This window comes from Nyctibius grandis, chromosome 19 (assembly GCF_013368605.1).
Source record: "Nyctibius grandis isolate bNycGra1 chromosome 19, bNycGra1.pri, whole genome shotgun sequence".
Taxonomy (NCBI): domain Eukaryota; kingdom Metazoa; phylum Chordata; class Aves; order Nyctibiiformes; family Nyctibiidae; genus Nyctibius; species Nyctibius grandis.
In genome coordinates, this window is record NC_090676.1 from 5,396,748 (window position 1) to 5,416,646 (window position 19,899).

At 41.6% G+C, this 19,899-nt stretch overlaps 2 protein-coding genes across 6 annotated transcripts in view; both read left to right on the forward strand.

The window, feature by feature from the left end:
• LOC137672279 (serine/threonine-protein phosphatase 4 regulatory subunit 1-like) overlaps window positions 1-19,899 on the forward strand; it is a 51,937-nt gene that overhangs the window by 22,086 nt on the left and 9,952 nt on the right. For 2 of the 5 annotated variants that reach the window (XM_068416397.1, XM_068416398.1), the window contains 3 exons: window positions 325-459; window positions 1,225-1,366; window positions 2,329-5,519. In XM_068416397.1, the coding sequence (XP_068272498.1) occupies window positions 325-459; window positions 1,225-1,366; window positions 2,329-2,483 (432 nt within the window). In that variant the 3' untranslated portion in view covers window positions 2,484-5,519. Of the gene's footprint in view, window positions 1-324; window positions 460-1,224; window positions 1,367-2,328; window positions 5,520-7,501; window positions 7,648-19,899 lie in introns of those variants that run through there. The other 3 variants (XR_011049557.1, XR_011049558.1, XR_011049559.1) reach the window with 3 other exon arrangements.
• Window positions 6,468-19,448, forward strand: ANKRD60 (ankyrin repeat domain 60). Its single transcript, XM_068416481.1, is given in 7 exon segments — window positions 6,468-6,654; window positions 7,499-7,629; window positions 9,729-9,893; window positions 10,838-10,883; window positions 10,886-11,064; window positions 13,386-13,541; window positions 19,319-19,448. Coding segments are annotated over 6 exon segments (714 nt in total). The 3' UTR covers window positions 13,392-13,541; window positions 19,319-19,448.

Below are 19,899 nucleotides of genomic sequence, written 5' to 3' on the forward strand. Positions count from 1 at the left end.
TGAATGAGTAGAAAGACTCCTTCAATTTCTTCTTTTTCTTCATGGCACCATGGAAAGGGGCATTATTTTAATGGTGGTTTTAATTTCTTTTAGTGTTTTTTATTTCACCTGAACAAACAGCTTTTTTAAAACTTATACTTTCTATTCTCTAGAATAAGCACACTAACATTAAATTCTGCAAGCACAGCTGATGACACTGAATACAGTTTTTGGTGTCCCTTTGTAGGATTCAACTAAAATTATGCTTTTTTTGACTTTTTAAGGGCTACAAGTTAAGTCTCATCTCTTTTTTTCCCCTCCTTTTCACCTTCCTTTGCTTCACAGGTTGTAGCAATACTGCAGAAGTTCTATGCAAACAATGCACATGCACTGGGATTAAATTTCATTAATGAACTTGTTGTGCGGTTTCGTCACTGCTCCAAGTGGGTTGGAAGACAAGCTTTTGCCTTCATTTGTCAGGTTAGAATGTTCTCTCTCTGTGTTTCTGTGTGTGCATTTAATTTGGAGAGAGTTTGAGGCTTTTCAGCAATGTGGGCAAAACTGAAATTTGAACTTGATTTTTTTGTCCTTCTTTGGGTTCTATGATTCTGTGGGTTGACAAAAGAGTGGCAGAGTTGGTCTGGTCTCAGGACTAGCATATGGCTGTTGAGTTTTGAAGCTGCGGTCCTTGTTTTGTTCTGTGCCTCCAGCTGAAATAGCTGATCCTTGTACTTTCTGGTATTCCAGTAGCAAAGTCAAGAATTAAGTCCTAAACTGAGATGCATTTTGTAATACTTTGACACGCTAGGATAAAGGTTCATAAGAGCTCTTCAAACTACTGATGGGTGCTAGATGCCAGTCACTATTTCCGTCTTTATTTCCAGTTACCCACCCTGCTCCAAACCAAAAATGCTTACTTCACTAGCAATGAGGAGCAAGGGTTGAATGTTAAAAGGCAAAAGGATAATGACAGGCAAGAGAGCAGTATTTCCTAAAATATAGTTAAAAGTAAGTTGTCTGCTCTTGTTGAGTCATCTTGAGATGAACTTAGAATGGTAAGATGTATTTTCATGACAGTGTTTCAAAGATTGTACTTACTTCACCAACATAGGGTGTATTTGCTCAGAGTTAAACACTGACTTTTTTTTTAATAGTGAGGCCAAATTAAGCACAAGATGGAAAGGAAAGGCAAATAGTGTACTTTTAACATAAATCATGCTTTCTTGTTCTGTGTCTGTCCTGTAGGCTGTAGTAGAAGAAGAATGTATGCCTGTCGACCAGTTTGTTGAACACTTACTCCCCAGTCTTTTAAGTCTTGCTTCAGATCCTGTGCCAAACGTAAGAGTTCTGCTCGCCAAGGCTCTACGGCAGACGTTACTGGAGAAAGGTGCGGGCGTTAGTATTCCTGTGAAAGCGCTAAGGTCTCACGAACGCTGTCTTTCCTCCTGCCAGTGCAGTTCTCTAGAAATTGGCTCAACGGGTAAAAGGTTCTGTTTATACTGAAAACAGAATTATACATTGTAACCTGGGATAGTGCATGTAAGTTCAGATTTAGGAACATGGATTTAGGAGTGTGTAGTGTGGGGGCTTTCCTCTGAGGATGTTCCATCATCACCCCTGAAGGGCCTGACGCCGGCGGGGCTGGTCTGGCGGGTGGCGCTGGGCGTCCACTAGGGGGCGGCTGCAGCCTGTGTAGAGCAAGGGGGCGCTGGGTGCTGGGGGGCTGGCGGTGGTGTCCCGCCTGTGGGCGGCAAATAACGCTTTAAGCATCACCTTAAATTATTTTGATATATTTCAAAGCTGTACGGTAATGAAGTAGTTGTCTTTGGGGCCCTGCAGATGAAGTGTGACGCCTTTTTCTGAAATGGTTTGCTTTGACGCTTTAGGTTTAAGCTAACAGTTGTACTATTAACGTAATTCTGTATGCTGCTACAATTTTCTGTGTTACAGTTCCTTAAAAACAAAAAAATCAGCTGATCTCTGATTATTCAAAGGAAGATGCACAGAAGTATCCTCTCATGTTTTTTTCAGAATAAAGTATGGAGAATGTTTTTTAAAGCACTGTACAGTGGCAGCTTCCTGAGCTTGCTTTTACTTGTTGATACATTTCTATTTAGGGCTCAGCAAAAAGTTTTCTCTTAAAAATACCTAAGTACCTAATGAGATGAGTAAGAAGCAGCATATTTCTCTGTCAGCTTCCTTAGCCTGCTGTAGTTTCTCTAAGGAGCCTATAAACTAGATTAGCTACCCCAGATGTCTTTGGCATCCTCTGTATTTCTGTACTACTTATGCCCTAGGGTTTATTCTTTTGGCTTTGATTAAAATAATCTTTTTCTCCCCTTATTCTAGCTTATTTTAAAAGTGTTGGCAATCCTCATCTGGAAGCTGCAGAAGAGACCATTCTAGCCCTGCAGTCTGACAGAGATCAAGATGTGTCCTTCTTTGCCACTGTAAAACTAAAACAGGGTAACATGGACAATACTACCATTGAAAAACAAAACTAAAGTGGTGTTCTGCAGTAAACGCTGAGCATCAAAATGGTTACTCACCTTATGTGCACGGTTAGTATGAATAATGTAGACATATAAGAAGGCTTTTGTTACCTACTTGAGCTGGAAAGGGTCTGTTGAGAAATGTTACAATCTTCATTTCAGGACCACCTTTTGTCTGCAGCTGTATGTTTCTGTCTGATATGCAGAAGTAATTCCTTTTGGTTTTTTCTTTGTAAATGTGGGTGATAACTCTGATCTCGCCTGCAGTTAAGTGTTATATGTAAAGTCCTACACCATACTCAGTGTTTCAGTGTAATTAGAATTCGTATTTCATTTTTTAACAAAACATTTCCAGTAGTAGAGCAGTCTGCTCTAAGCTTAAAATGGTTTCTAAATCTTAAAAACTGATTTTAGCAAACTCACATGAAGATACTCTTTCCTCACTTTTATTGTAGTTTTTGCATTGTTTCAAGTATTGCATTTTAACTGAAAAAAAAGTGTAGACGTGAATAGTTTTGATTTTTAACAAAAAATGAAGAACTTAATTCTGTATTAGTGGAAAAAAGCTCAAAAATAATTTCATTTTATAAAGTAGTTACTCTGATAGAATTAAGGCATGGTTCACTTTTACTTATATGTGATACTTTTCAAAGCACAGAGCTCAAGATTATTTGTATATTGTGACTTTTCTATTGATTTGTTATTTCTAAGCTATACCCTTAAAGGTGTTAACATGTCTGCTTTCGTTACTGCTGGCTTTGGTAGGGGTAGGTAGACTGTTAATTTCCCAAACTGAAAATCAGTTGTTCTGCCCTAGCAAAGTTCATGTCATTTAAGGGATTCAGTTCCTGCAACATGTGCTGTATCTGTAGAAAGGTATTACAGAATTTTAGACTTAAGTGTTTGTTTGTTTGGGTTTTTTTACATACATAATTTGAAAAACACCTTTTACCTGTTCCAATATTCAAATCCCAAACAGCCTGCTGCTTTGTTCATAAGAAACAAAGGAGCTCCACATTTTGAAAAACCCCAAATAACAAACATTCAGGGGAAAGGTGTTGATGCAGTTTGCTCTATAACTTCTGTTGATTGTATGGTAAGGTTTGGGGCAAACAACAAATGAAGGTTACTGAGATCCTTAAGCTTAAGTAGGATGTCTTCTCTGTATTTAAACAGGTGTTTTGGAGGAAAGAAGGAATATACAGATAAACAAAGTTCTGTTAATAAGACTACATAGCTTCTGATGAGTTTGAAAAAATATAAAACTAATATTTTTTGGTGGATCCTGTCTTCTCTCATGTCCCACATCTGCAGATAATGTGGGGCCTGGAAAAAAAAGTCTTACTTTTTTAGACTGTGGACTGGAACTTTGCCCTGTTCAAAAACTAATGCTTAAATACTGAAGAAATGGTTTCACGTAATAAGTTACTTTCTCTCTGTGAACACAAGACTTCATCGTAAATAGACTTGGGTAAATATTTCCACTTATTTCACTATTACACTAGTAAGCACTTCACATGGGTGAAGTTTTCTACAGAAATCACTTTTCTTTTTTGTGTTGTTTTCAGTCTGGCTTGTCTGCAGTACAGCAAGTAGGTTCCTCTGCTGGGTTCTGTGTTTTTGGAGGGCTCAGTTTTGTATAAGTTTGTTTAACTAGTCTTGTATTATAATATGTACAGTATTTGTAACAAATTGTTTTCTTGTGAGATCACAAAATGCTTTTGAAAGTTGCAGGCAGAAATGTACCACTGCTGTTACAGCAAACAGTGTAAACTCTGCAAGCTCTGCAACATTCTGCATTTAATTTTTTACAATTTTTTTATAATTTAAAACAAATGCTTCTTCAGTACAGACTTTTTATGATTGCTGTTTCTTAACAAAAAGACCCCTCAAGTTAATTTTTTCTAGTTCTAATATCTTTTTTAAATGCTGGCATTATACTGGTATTTTCTAACAGTTGAGATTTTCTAAGGTCGTTCTGACAAGGTTTTACTTCTGTGTTTTTTTTATTATCAGTTCATTAAATTTCTCAGCACTGAACAAATTTTTTGAAGTGTGTGTATATGTAAGTATGTTTGAAATGTACTGTACATAAATTAAATACTTTGAACATTAACCCAACCCAGGTTTCTGGTTGTCAGATAATCTTAAATAGTTACCTTCACTTGCAATAATCCACTGGAAAACACAAGCTTCCGTATGTTTTAGCATGTTTGGTTAGTGTTCACGAAGAGTTTTAATTAGGATATGTGTAAGCAGTAAGCCACCAGCTATAAAAGTTCACTGAAAGGCTAAACAAAGCTCTTGGGTTTTTTTAATGATATTTTGGTACCTCTTTGGCTCCAGAAATCATGTCGTCTTTAAATGGTATGATTTCAGTTGAGCGCTTAAAAACTTATGTTAAAATTCTACAGTTGCATGCACTAATGGGGGCATCGTAGTTTTGGGGTGGGTTTTTTTGTAGACAACGTGCAGGTCTATTAAACAGATTTACCCTCTACAAGGTTTTCTTTTTGGTTTAGTTTTAAACTAGAAATGATTTCAGCATGACTAAAGACCGCACTTTACGTCTTGTATTAGACAAATGTATGCAATGATGAGTAAAGCGGTGTGTTCATGTGCAGTTCTCTGGGTTGTTTAAATTATGCAAAAATATGTATTTTAAAAGCCAGGTGGAGCAAAGGTAGGTAGTCGATCCACTTTCACAACAGCAGTAAGAATGTCACTTTTAAACATTTCTAGCTAAGGAACATGAAAATAATGTTAGTGGGTGCAATATTGCTTGGATGCTCTAGGAAAGGATCAAGCACTTGTAATCCAAAGCATGTGAGTCCTGTTGCTTAGAATTCAGACTCGCCGGTACCCCGGGTGTGATCCACACCTGGAGTCGGTCAGGGCGCTGCCCTCGTGGCGGCTGTGTCAGTACGCAGTGCTGTTTAGAGCCCAGTTAAGCGGGGACACTCTGGAAGTGTCATTCACTTGTCAGAATAGAAAATCTATGTAACTTTGTATTTATCTCAATAAACCTGTGACTGTTTTATAAACCAACTTGTGGTAACTGACTTTTGTCATAAGTGGGATGTGAGTGTATTCTTCTGGTTAATGAAACATCTCCCTAGCTTAAACACTGTTGTCTGTCAAACCAGGGCTGTGTATGGAACTAGTCATACTGTGTAATAAGTCCATTAGCTGTCCAGTGATTGGAAGTAGCTCTTCTGCACTTTTTCTTTGAAGTGAGCATGCCAAAGTGCTTTGCAACTGAAATCCTTCTGTTGGAACTGAAACTCTTAACAAGATGTATTTTAAAGGAAGAGAACTTGTGTGTGCTGGGTGAGACTGGCATTCAAATCTTTATCTTAAATCCTTCCCTCTCCAGTCTTCAGCCTGGAAGGACATTCTGGACTGGTTTTTCAGTGGGGTGTTGCTCTCGGACATGCTACATTAATGAACTCTGCAGTTGTTAGTTAGGCCTTGAGGAGTGGGGGATGGAAATGAATAATCGACACCTGGCTGGTTGGTTTTGCTTCTAATTTCAGGAGTCTCCTCTGTCTTCTACTGCTGCGATCACCCTTTTGGCTGTTTGACACTCACTGCTTGCTACATCCTGTGCTCTAGAATTGCCAACTGCTGCAAAAGAAAATCTGACCTGCCCTCTCTTTTCTCTGCAGGATTTTAGCTGATGCAAAAGTGAGGAGAATAAAGAGTCCCCAGACCCCCTGGTAAAGCCTACCCACGTGCTTTGAGTTGGGGCACAAGGCCCCTATGTAGTAAACTGGAAACACAAATTAAGCAGCCATATGATCTTTTTATTACACATTAGACTAAATATGTAATATGCTTGTGATACACAGAGGATCTATACCTGGAGGGCTTTGATGATAGAAGGGGAATGTCTAGGGGAGGGAGGAATTACTACCAGATCTAGACCCCATCCGTATAATGATACCAAGGTTTTTCTAAGAGACAAGTCTCACAAACTTTTCCTGGTCAGGAACCATGTCATCACCATGTCTTCCTGGCCCCTGTGGACCTTTAAGCGTCCAGCTCTGTCTAGCTGAAACTAGTGAGATCTTTTCACCGCCTCAATGCCAGACTGACTTGACTCTGAAGAAGCTGAAGTCCCATTTAGAGTTGTTGACTGGGATTCCCCTGCACTTCCAGCAGCTTCAGTACCTGGATGAAGGCGAGAACCTGTAGCCTCTGGGATTCATGGAGGCTATTTGTAGTATCTCTTTACCTGCTAGTTGTGGCTATGTTTAGGTCCTGGATGAAGGTCAGGGTTCTGCTTTCCTCTTTTTACTGTACCGCACTTGGAATTCAGCTCTTGACTTAGCGCTTAACTTTGCTTCCTTCTCCTTAAAGGTAATGGTTGATTCAACAGGGTCTCTAGGTTAGAGATTGTAAATGCTGACCTCTGAATTTCTGCTTAGCCTTGTCAACAGCCAGTGCCAGTACCTGACAGGTTCACCTCAGCCTAGAAGGGCTCTAGCGAGGCTCTGGCCACCCTCTCCGCAGGGACAGTTGTGTGGAGCAGTGGTTTTTCCTGTTACATCAGCTGAATGTGTGGTGGTGGAGTACTTGGCTTGGGAGGTAAGAAGCAGAGCGAGCCCTTGAAACTTGTTTAAACCTGCTATTTAAAACAAAATAACTCTTCCTATTATTTGCTTTCTCAGATCAAACAAACTTTGTACTTTTGTTTTAGAATAAAGACACCCTGTGTGTATGGGTACTTAATTATGTGTCTTCTATGGTCTTGGTGCTTAACATGTTAACTGCAGCTTTCTGGGGATTACAACCATATTATCCTAAGAGCACTATATTGCAGCCTTGTCTAGGCTGGGAGCGTATCTGTGTTTTCATAGCTTTAGCACAACAGGACCCAAGGTGTCCTTGATGCATTATGACAGTAAAATCGGAGAACACCAACATGGCTAAAAGAATTCACTCACCATCTAACTTTTTTTTTTTAAAGCTGGTCATGACTTTGAGGATATGTTGACTTGCTTTTCTTTTCTAATTCCTTACAGCAGATCTGCCAGATGAGTCTACGGTTAAGGGCAATGCTGTTGTCCCTGGTGGAAGGATTACAATGTGTGTCTGGTGACAAGATGGCTGGGAGCATGTTGTGGCAGCTGCTGCACAAGGAGAGACTATGAAGGTTGATTCCATTACTGCTGTGAGTGGGTGGGGTACTGTACGTGGAAGAGCTAAAAGCCTATTGCTGAAGGTCTTAAGTGCTTTTGTAAAGAGCATAGAGCAAACAGTGGGGAAGTCTTTAATGGAAGAGACTTGCCATGGAAAGTAGTAAGTTAAGTTGTACTGGCAACAGTTCACAATGAAAATGGTAATTTTGAGGGGGCTCGTGATCCAAAACCGAGGAGTCAATCCCTAATACAGGCTTAATTTAGAATTAAGACTTCTGTTACTAGTAAACAGCACATACACTTGGAGTGCAGGTTCTTTTCACTGTTTTGTAACTTCTTGTAGCACTAATGTGAGTATAATTTCAGATTACTTTTCTTGTCCCTGCTTATCCTAATGTCCAAAAAATGTTTGCATTTTTTATTCATCTGCCTGCCATTTTACCCTTCTGATGTGTTCTCAACCAAAGATACTTAACCCCAGTGTTTTTCATATGCATAGGAGAAATAATACATGCTGTGTAAACAAGGCCTTCCTCTTAGTTATCTTAAAAGATCATTAGAAGATTGAGATTGTGTTCTTGGGTAGTCAGTGAGGCTGAGTGACTTGTCTGTTATGAGAATCAGAGGCAGAAACTCTCTGTTTCAGAGTCTGTCCTCCTCTGGCTGTACTGACTCCAGAGTTAAGAATGGGACTTGATACATGGCAGTACCAAAACCAAGAATCAGAAGACGTGCCCTGTCTCGTCCACTTTACCTGATGCTGGCTTATGGACCAGTCTGTTCAGTAAGAAAGCTTTGATTTTTTTGATTTTTTTTTTTTTTTTTTTTTTTTTTTTTTTTAATAGAACAAATAGCTTCTGTGGCTCTTTGGTAGAGGACATGCTGCTTTCTTGGTTTAGGACTGAAATGCTGTCTCAGCAGAAACACAAGGTACTCTAGCTGATTTGTACTGTAAACCTTCAGGCCTGAACAGATGTGGTCATGAAATATCCTTTGGCACCTTTCATCAGGACCCATTATCTCTTGCCCTGGCCAAATTCCAACTTGGCTAATCACATTCTGTTCCTCTATGTTTCCCCAGCTGCTGCAAATGGATACCACAGGGTTCTTCACTGCCTTTTGTTAACTGTTGTGTAGTGTTGCAGTTCACTGGCAAGCAGCTGTTCTGCCACAAGTGGCTTGTGTTTTGCTATTGGGCAAATTGGCTTTTGTGGGGTTATTTGGTTTTGGTTTTTTTTTCCTTCCATGTTTTGAGTTCCCTGTGTATTAAAGATTCTTCCTCCTCAGTGTAGAGCAGGAAACAGAAGGATGTGCCACAAAGACAAATGGTCTCCTTTGAAATGAAAGGTGTATAGGCGTAAGAGCCCCACAAAAAAGCTTGTTGATGCTGTTGATTTTTCAAATGAAAAAACCTCCTTTTTAAGAAATAACTGTACAGCTGTTCTAATAATGTGTGTCTGCTTACTAGATGACAAAACTGGTGCACTGTGGAAGGTGTGGCCCAACATGGAAATGGTTTCTCAGGAGGAACAGCAGCATGAGGCACCTGAAAATTGTTCCTAAGAGGCCTCTAAGCAACACTTGAGAACTGATGCATTTGGGTTTATTACCAAAAAAAAAAAAGCTCCTTCTGGGAAAGAAGGTGATACAGGACTGTTTCCTGAGGCAGCTTTGGTTTGAGAGTTGCCTGCTGGAATTAAGGCCCAAAGTCTTACCTGTCTCCTGAGGAACCTGGGCTTATGTGGCCAATGCTGTCTGTCTTTTGTCCTCTTTCCTCAAAAGCCCAGGTCAGTTTCCAACAAATTTAAGAGAAGGATAAAGCTTGGAAAGAGAAACAGTTTCTGTAAGATTTTGTGGTGCTTAATAACTACGTATGAAAGGAAAAACCAAATTAATGTTCCCTCTAGGGGATGGGTATGGATAAATATCAGATAGTAGAGAATCAAGATGAGGCAGAAGAATAAGAAAGAAGCAGGTATTATTTAGCTGGTCTTGAAGTGATGTATGCAGTGTGCAAGCATCCCCCAAGTACAGATACGAGACACTGTTGATGCCTTAAAAGAATTGGACAGCATTTTTAACAGAGATGGAAGGGTTTGTGTTTATTCTGCAGGTAGCCCATCTGGAAGTTACAGAGGACTCTGTGGGCACCATGCCGTAGGCAGGGTTACTGGGACCGGAGCAGAAAAAGGAAGGGGTAGCACACCCAGCTTTCGTGGTGCTGTTTGTTGCCAGCCACAGAGGTCACATTGAAACTGCCAAGTTTCTCCTGAGACACGATAATGTTCTTAGATAGAACAATTCTTCTCTGGCTGTAACGGCACAGCACACCACCTTCCTGCTTACCCAGGCAACAGAATTTTACCCAAATGGCTTCACATATTTGGTATTTGAGGTGGAGAATGTGTTCAGCCCATCAGTTCTGATGCAGACTTGGAGACTATAAAAAGTGCTGTTCTTGCTAAGTGTAATGACTTTTGGTGTTAGAGAAATTCATATTAGAAAGCAGGATTTCTGATTTTTACTTCCTTCTTTGAGTGTCATTTACTTATTGCCATTTTCTTATTATCTAGAAATGCTCAGTTTTTATCAGTCCTGTGCAGTGCTTTATCAACCACTGAAATGCAAGAAGCATTGTAAGCACTAGTTCTGAGGCTCTGATATTTGAGCTTTTTTTGTTGCTTTGCAACTGAATAAGCCTTCTTTGCCCAGAAATCTGCATTTGCACAATGGACAGTCCTTTGGGTCGGCTGAAGTCACTTGATTGCCCTGAAAGAAAGGACATTTGTTAATGGAAGGACATTTGTTAGTCACGTTTTTTTTTTTAATCAGTGAAAGTGGGTGCTGAAGAGGAAATGTCACCTTGTCTGACCATGCTCCCTTCAATCCAGGTCCTGGTGCCTGGCCTCCTCAAAGTTTGTCCCTGTTAAAGGACATTGTCCTCTCCCAATGGGAGCTCCCCGTGCAAAAGTAATGGCAGTGCCTGGCTGTGGCACAGCTAGCAGTGTTCCCCTGGGCGGAGCAAGGAATGTCCAATTGCTGTGTGTGAGCTAAGGGCAGGAGCATTTGTTCACTGGACAGGTTTGTTAATTCCACTGATGAGATGTGACTAGAACAAACTGCATCTGCCTTCAGAAAATAATTGTGCGTTCTGGCCCGCAGGTGGCATTCCCTCCTTTCATATGCCTCACCACGCTCCGGCTGTGCATGATTTTTTTTGCAGGTGTGGATTTGCATTCTAAAACCCTGCTAGGAAGGACTGTACTGCACCTCGCTGCGACTGCATTGACCTGCTCCGTAGCTATGGGGCACGAGCTCTTGGCCCGGACAGTGAGGGACAAGCTGTGGTGAGCCTTGCCCACCTGTGGGGCCAGAAGCAGAGTGAACGCACCGTGGTTCACTTCCAGCGGAGGAAGAGATCCCCTGGCGCTGTGCCACCCTCCAGTGCTGTGAGTCGGGCCTTACAGCAGACATCTGGTCCCACCTCCTAAAATACATACGGACTAACTTGGTTCTGGCAAATTTCAAGGGACAGTCAGTAACTTTCCCAGAGACCCACACTTCAAATATAGGTCACTGGGTGGGATTTGTAGGTTTTAGTTCTGAAATAAGCTCGTGTACTGGTGATGCTGCAGCAAAGATGACAACTAGCTTGACAGCACAGCTCTCAAACACACTCTTAATTTGTAACTTAAGTATTTATAACATTGTTCCCTAGCCAAACTGGCCATTTAGTTAATATGGTTTGTAGGAGAGCTTGAGCCTGTCTGCAAGTTCTCTTTGGAATGCTCCTTGCTAGGGTAATTTCCTAATCATTGGCAACAGACCAGGGTGATACAGTTTAATGGGTATTTCAGGGGACTGGAAATCCCTAGATCTTTAGTCCAGTTCTGGCCCTGGCTGGCTTTATTGCCTCGGGCAGATCAGTTAAGGGTTATAATTTATAAGTCGGGCAGTTTGTCTGCCATGGGAGAGTGGAGGCAAAGATGATGTGCGTGTAAGTGGCTAATTACGAATTGCCTAGGGCTTGCTTAGTGTCTTCAAAGCCCTGAGGCTTAAAATGTTGAAGGTTGGGGTTTCCTGAAGCTGGTGATGGGGTGAAGGGACTTGCCCATCTGCTTTCAAAGTTTTTTAGTATCCCAGATTCCTAGGTGCTTTAAAAAAAACCAAAACCAAGCCACTTATGGTCTCTTCATGCCTCTGTGATCAGTAGAGGGAAGCTGAGCTTCTGGTCTGTTTCCTGACGGTTTAAGGACTCAGTGTTCAATCTTGAGCAGTTTTCATTGTTTTGCTTAAGAGACATTTTTCCAGAGACTTCAGCACTTAACTTCCAATTAACCATGGAAGAGGTGGTTCTCAGTGGGCTGAGAACGTGGCCTGCTGCCTTTTTGCTTGCAAAGCCCCATGCAGAGCTAGGAAACTCTACAAATAACTAACATGAGTTGTGTCAGAACATTTTCTTTAACTGATAACCAGGATTGCTACATAAATATCCAGGTAATTAGCGATTTTTGGCCTCAATACTTCGGTTTGTGCTCCAGATAAGTGCCTGGGAGTAGCCATATCCAGAGTGTGATAAAAATCAGCGTCCTGTGATGCAGCATTGCCTTTCATGAATAGGTGAAATGAGGATCAGAAAGATGCTGGCTGCGAACTTGGATACCTTTAGTTTATATCCTGTAAAGGAGAGCTTGTGGCTAGTGATGAGGACTAAGAATTGACTTGAATGCCCTGCTCTCAGCTTTGCTTTGTGTGCACTGAATGACTGGAGGCAAGTTACATAGACCCAGTCCTGTAGGAAGGGCTGCAAAGCAGGACATTGTATACCCAAGCAAAGGTGCCCTGTATTCCAGGAGAAAAACCAGGGGATCTGAGTGATGTTCCAATGTGTGTTTCTTGTCAGGTCGCCCCAGATGAATGTGGAGTGTTACTCAGGGTCAGTGCAGTAAGCATGACATGGCAGGTATCCAGGCGTGCGGCTGCCCAGCTCAGAGACGGATAGTTTAGTCTGTCCAGGGAATTGTTTCCCTGTGCTCACAATCCTCAGCTTCCTGGAAGTAAGCCCCTAAGCCTAGTTTCCATGTTAGTATTAAAATACTAACCTGGAATGCTTTGAAAATGCAGCTGCATCCCCTAAACACTTGTCTGTCTTGTTCAGGGTGGAGGGTGGGATGGATGCCTAGTCTGGAAGCAGGGCTTCGTGCCTTCCTTGGATGTTCCCTGCCACCGGACGATGCACTGTTCTGAGAACAGCATGTGTGTGAACCGGGAACAGAGACTGAGAAATGAAAAACAGATTCAATCTCTAAAGTGATCTAAGAAAAATATCCCTTTGCTTGAGCTTTTTCTTTTTGTAAACTGAAAGGGCTTTGGGGTGACTGTTTTACTTTGTTGCTGTTGCTTTCCTTTCCTTGAGCTCAACAGGTTGCAACATAAAGGGAAAATCCCTGGTTGCTGTTTTGAATTACCTGAAGTTACACATCAATAGTTGCAGGACTGGGAAATGGCTGCAGCTGGCAGGAGTGGGGCAGTGGCACCTCCGGAGCCGTCCACAGGACGCGTGTGCCCTGTTGTCCCCATTCCTGTATGAAAAATCGCTGTTTGCTTTTCTTCAGCCACATCTTCAGTTGCATCCCATTGTGAGGATAACCTACCCAGGGGTTCAAAGGCAGCAGCCCTGTATTCCTTCTGAATTGATACTTGTACTTAAAGTCTCTCAAATCTAAGATGATAAACACCTCTTATCTTTGAATTCCTTATTTTAACCAAGGAATAAAGCAAGGTCCAAAACTTCATGCTCCGGGAAGTACCACTTCTGAAGCCAGTTACTGTGATTCCAGAGGACACGTAGCAACGCTTACACGTGCCGATGTCAGTCTGAACAAATGAGTGCAGATTTCCTTTGGTTTGAGGAGACACGTTCAAGGTACCATTTAAACAAAGTTCACTCAAACAGGTTTTAGACTGATTATTAATTCTATGTGACTTAAGCAGTTGTTTAACAACTGTATATTTAGGAGAATGACAAGATAATTTTTTTTTTTAAAGTGATCAGTAGACAAGATATAAAAAGATGGTGCTTCTGGCATTTTGCTGAGCAGATGAATATTGCAAGCAGGATTATACAGGAAAGTCCTTAGAAATCCTTTATTCTTTCTTTCTATTGTCTGTCTAGACTGTCTAATCTGTCCTCAAGCTTCCAGAAAGGGGGAGAGGATTTGTAGTTGCTTCAGACATTATGCAGCATGCTGCATAGCTCTGGGAAAGAACAGCGAATGTCATATGGAGAGAACTGGGTGACCTCAGGACAAGGATGCCAGAATGGCAGGAAGTTTTGTCATATGTGATTATGTAGTTAGGGACAAATACCAAGTATTTTTTGCTGAAAGCTGGAGACTCATCCATTGGAAAGAACAGAAGTCGCCCATGTGTTGTAGCTGGGAAATGGACTGGTGTGCTCCAATCTAAAACTGTATTGGGGCAAATTAGAAGAGAATTAGTGTCTGGGTGAGACAAGCCCTGGAGTAGTATGTGCTGTTCTGGTTAGGTGAGACAGGTGAGTTCAAGCTAGAGGAGACCCCTAAAGTAACCAGGGGAAAGGAGAGTAGGGCACAGCTGATAGAAAGGACCGTGCAAGGACAGTATTGCTCTTTATCTAAGATGATAAATGTCAGGGAGGCAAATAAGCTATTTACAGTGAAGGGGAACTGCTGGGCTAAGACAACCAGAAATCAGAATATGGTTTGCAGCTCTAGTTAGGGAGGAGGGGTGGGGCAAGGAGACCTAACCAAAGGGTGCGCCTTAAGAATGCGGTTGTGTGATACAGTGGTCTGGAAAACTGTTTGGGCTGGATGGAAGCATTGCGGGATGCTGATTTTACTTGTAACATTGTATTTGTTGCTTAAAGTTTCTATGCCAAGGCATAAAAATCGGATGTAGACAAAGCAGATAATATTGCCTGTTTTAAAGTAACCAGCTGTGCTGCAGTGTGAACTAGAAACAAACATCAGGGGAGAGAGCAGACTGAGATGCAGAGCCCAGACAGAAACGTGCCTGTTAAAAGAGACTGAGGCTCTGGATTCCCAAAATCCATGCTCAGCTCTGCCACTGCTTCATACATGATTTTGAGAACTTGATTTCTCTCTTACATAGTATCAGGAATCCCTGTGAATGTTGTTTCTCTGTTGCACTGGTGTGCAAAAGTCTGTTCTAAAAGGGAAGCTGTAATAACTTATTCAAAGAAAGGAAACAAGCAAGTCAAAGATTTGTGCATTTTGCATTATAACAATTACTTTCTCTTTGTGGTACAGCGCAGGGAAAGGACTGGTCTCTAGAAGACTTTAGTAAGATCTTGTTAATGAACTTTGGGATCATCAGATACAGAAACAGGGACATCATTATGAAAAAAAAAAATGCACTAAAAATGCCTCGAGTCTTAATTATGCCCAGGGCAGGACAAACGCCACGACTGTCTCCTAATATTAAGAAAACTAAAGCAACTCTTTTGGAAGGACTGTGGCTCCCCTGGATGCAAAAGGCAGTAAGTTAAATAAAGATGACAAGCACAGGAATAATTCATCACACTTTCTTATCATTATCAGCTTACCCCCTCTCCTTGCCTGGGCAGGCTCCCATTAGTGCCCACAGCCATTGTGCTGACTGCTGCTCCACCAGAGCCTTGAGAAAGCCAAGGCTCAGCAAGCCTGAAACAGTGACTGCTGCTATTTAGGAATAGTCACTGTAGCAAGGGAGAGCCTTGCATGTCTCTGAACTGTCACCTTTCATACTTTCAAACATTAGTGAGTTGTTCCCCAAACATTTCCCCTTTCTCGAGAAAGCTTTCTAATTTCACCTGAATTATACCCCAAACATGCTTATGTTTCCTTTGCCCCTCTGAGCTTCTCCCATATGGATGCTGCAGAAGAGAAAGGCTTGGTGCTGTTGCCAAAAGTGAGATGCTATGAGGATGTGCCCAGTGGTGAATGGATGTAGCTGTAAAGGTATAGCAGAGTGTGTTGCAGCATTAATGCTCGGGCATCTTGCTGCTTCATCTCCCAAGCCCCCAGGAGAATGGTGTGTCTCCCTGTGCAATGCGTGGATCCCACCCATGGGACCAAGAGCTGTGCTTCACTTCAGGCAGCAGACAAGCTTCTCCCTCTGCTCCCAGTTCATATCCCTGAAACTTCTTTGGTATTAAAGTCCCTTTCAATGAAGACAGGTCATTTCTTTTAAAATGTACCATTTATCGATGGAACTTCCATAGCCGTGGGGATATGGGCTCCTCCAGACTCAGGCAACACCTGAGTAAGGTTTCGTGCTCATGTGTTATATCAACACTCCTGAAGCCCAATGCCACTGTTGATCTTGTCTTACTTGTGAAATATAGCCTACAGCAGCCCTCCCTACAGAAACTGAATATGGAAACTCGAGAGCAAAGGCCTGTCATTACTTCGGCATTGCACAAATAACTTGTTAGCTCAGTGAATTTTTAAATAGAAAAAAGAGCAAGCTTGTTGTTGTACCTGTTCCATATTTATCAATAGACAACAGTAGTGCAGAACACTGTGGCAATCATTACATTCATTTCTTAAAGTGAATCAAATGAACAGAAATTGTTAAATGCCAGAGTACAATATAGCTTATAAAACCCAACAGGCATCAGGAAACTTGTGCTGATTGGGCTCTTAGATGTTGTTTTCCTCTTGCTTGGGAGAGAGAATTGTAGTCAGCTTGCAATCTCCCCGACATTGTTCATGAAGGAAGCAGACAAAAAGTACCAATGAAACAGAAGGGCTGCAATTTAGTTAATTTTATGCAAAACACAATCAGCATTCAAATTGGGAGTTACCAAGCAGAAATGTATTGATAGAGAAGCCAAAATATTCTCTGTGCATAAACGGTGAAATACTAAAACAAAATTTCAAAGAGACTCCAGGGACTCATGTAACTATAGGACAGAGAAGATGCAAGGGTGAAGTTTGACACTACTGAAGTCAAGAGGAGTTCAGAGAGGCTGTGGCTCAATCCCTGAGACCCTAGGCCATGCCTCTGTGTGGTATGAACCAGTGCAGCTCTGGTGTGGCAGAAGACCTTGCATCAGTAAGGAAAAATAGAAACAACTTTTTCAGAAGAGTAATTAGGAGAGTGATTGCTTGTAAAAGATGGTTGCAAAGGATCTATGCTAGGGAGAGGATGGAGAGAGAAGAGCACTAAGGAGGTGGTAAAGGACAGAGAGAAATGGAAAGAACTGCAGATCAGCTGGGGAACATAATTATGAAGGTGACAGCTATGCAGGGATCTGCTTGCTAGTCCTGGAGCCCCCAAAGCTGATGATGGTAGACATTGATGTCCCATTTTGCATTTTACTTGTCATGGTAGACTCCTGCTAGCATTGAACTTAACTAAGTGGACACAAAATATTTTTGTACAGAACAACATGCACTTCTCTTTCCCAAACTTCATGCACCCCACTGAAATTTTCTGATTAATCAGTCTTGTGTGCCTCAGATCCCTGAAAGCTCCAGTCCACTGTGCATAGTCTATAGCATAATCTCTGCCTGTAGCAGAACCCGTGTAGGCATGCTTTCTCTGCCTTCATTTTTTGAATTTGCAGTGTTCCTTGAGTTGTAACCACCAACTCTGTTCAAAGACAACCAGAAGTCTGTTATGAACCATGTCTGAGGATCATGCTGACCATTAACATTCAGAAAGGACAGTGGTTTGCAGAGGGAAGCCAAAAGCTATTCACTTTCTACTATGCTTCCAGCATCCTGTTTAGGTTGGTTTAATGCCTAACCTAGGCTGCAATTGAGGTTAGTGCTTCGGTTTTCCTTAAAGTTCCCGTTCTCCATACACTGTTCTGTTTGCAACACTTGCTTGACGTGACTGGTATGGTTTGATGGTGTTTTGTAGAATTCCTGTGTGTACAGAAGCTAATAAAGGAACTGTCAACTCAGAAAGCCCATCTTAAAATATGGTCCTGCTGGCTTGGGATAAGAAACGCAGAGATCCTTTGCCCAAGCCTCTTCCATGGAATTTGTGACGCTATTTCAATTCCTTTGGTTTTCAGTAATCAAAGAACCATTGGGGTCAAGCAAAAGTCAAGGTATAAAAATTCATTGCTGTGAGCCTGCTTACCTATAAGCTGGCCATACTTTAGAGGAATGATCTGGACTATAGCAGTTGTCTTACATCTCTTGATGAGTGTGTGTATGCATAATTCAAATGTGTGCGTTGTGTTTGAATTCCAGCTTGTATTGATTGAATTGGTCTCTGATAATAAACAGTATAAATAAATCAGATGAGAGTTAAAGCAGTGATGTGCTGTATGGAGGTGGGGGGAATTAAATTCAATGCAGTGACCTTGAGCAGAATGTAATTTCAAAAGTGCCTTAAATATGCTGATGACATAAAATAAGGCTGAGGAAGCTGGAGGGGCAGGAGGGTAGGGGGACAGAAGAACAAAACAAACTCGTTCAAAATGATTTGGATTTATCAGGATTACAGGCAGATAAGTGGCTTATGCAGTTTATTGTAGGGAAGTGTGAGGTAATGAGGCCAGGCACCAAAAGTAATCAGGCTCCAGTCGGAGTGAGAGCAGTGTGGAATACAGATCAGAGCATGGTGAGAAGGGCACATGCAGCACTGGGGGAAGTCTTGTCTAAGGTGAATAGCTGTCTGCTTCTCTTCACACAGAGCTGAGCTCTACAGCTGCTCTCACTGCATAGCTGAGGAATAGCTGGTTCTGCTAAACAGGTTCATGTTCAGCACTGTCAACCTATGAACTGGCTTGTAAGTGAGAGCTGGGTTTAAAATGGTCTTTCTCTTTGAAGATCTACAAATACAGTTGTACCTCTTTCTGGGAGCAAACCAAGTAAAGCAAAGAGGAAGATGGAGGGAATATAGCTATGCCAGCATGAATTAGAGGGACAGAGTCAGGCTTTGTCTATTGGTGTAAAAACATGCAGAAATCCCTTCATGCTGGTTTGACCAAGCAAAAAATCATTCAGAGGCTGTAAGATGCGTGTCTGCTAGTTGCAGATGAATAAAGGAGAATCCAGCTTTTGATGTTACAGGAAACATGATTTGTAACTGAGCTGCATAATAGTCCATCACACTGACTTTAGACTGGAAAAATAAAAAAACGTCTTGTTTTGGACTAATGAGCGCCCTGCTGGGCCACAGTACAGCAAAGAGAAACTGGCGAACCTTTCCAGTTGGCTAATCTGGAGGTGGATTCCATGGTTTTGAAAGCACTTTTCTTCTGGTTTTCTTTCCTTCTTTTCAGTTCTAATGTCTGTTTTCATTTTTTATATGTTTCATTTATCCCCTAAATTGTAAGCTTTAGATTTTTCTCAGTTGTGGCCAAGTAGCTTTTGAAAACCAATCAAAGGCAGAAATAATAAAAGGAGAGCTCTCTGCATCAGTCTGCTGAGGTCCTTGCAGCTTTCTTCATTCCGTTATCTAATGTATTAATCACCCCTGTTTAAAAGTGCTTTCTCAAACTTGACCCATATCTCTAAACATCATTTTTACACTTTATTTTTCACAGAACAAATTAGATATTTGAAAATATAATCTTCCTGTCTTACCTTTTACTGCCCCAATTCCATTTATGTCCAGAAAGATTCTGAATAGTTGGTAATTTCCAGTGTCTTAATACCTAGGGCACATCAATAACACACAGTCTTCTCTTTCTTTGAGTCCTCCCTGCTTGGTGCTGCATTATATGGAACTCCGTTATTGTCTAGAAGCTGTAGCTGCATGTGTTGTTTGCCGTAGTTGAGTAATGCAGTGAGGACCTACAGGGAAAACTGAACTCGGAAGGACAGAAGCTAAGGCAAGTCACAAATGATAACTTGATCTCGCACCATAATCCTTATGTCTATCAGAACTGAGTCACGAATGAGGAGTGGTGAAAGAATCCTTGGGGAAACAAGAGATGCACTTGGAGTTTTTCTGAGTCTCTTCGGGCTTTTTTGGCCTCTGATTAACACGCTGCCCAGTTCAGCGTCCCTGCCTGGGATGTTGGCAGCATGCTCGATGCCCTTTGAGATGTGCTCTGCCCCCACCCAGAGATGAATATCTTCCTGTGATTGCTTATGTTGTTGTAATAATGCAAGAAAGATGACTTCTATGTACTTGTTCCCCATGTTTCTGTTATCCCTTGGTTCTCCACAGCAAATGGTCAGTGTTACTTAGAATCTGCATCCTTGGAGTTCTGTTGTCAGCTTGGGCTGTTGTAACACACTTAGCTAATACCCTCTAGTAATTTTATTTCTTAT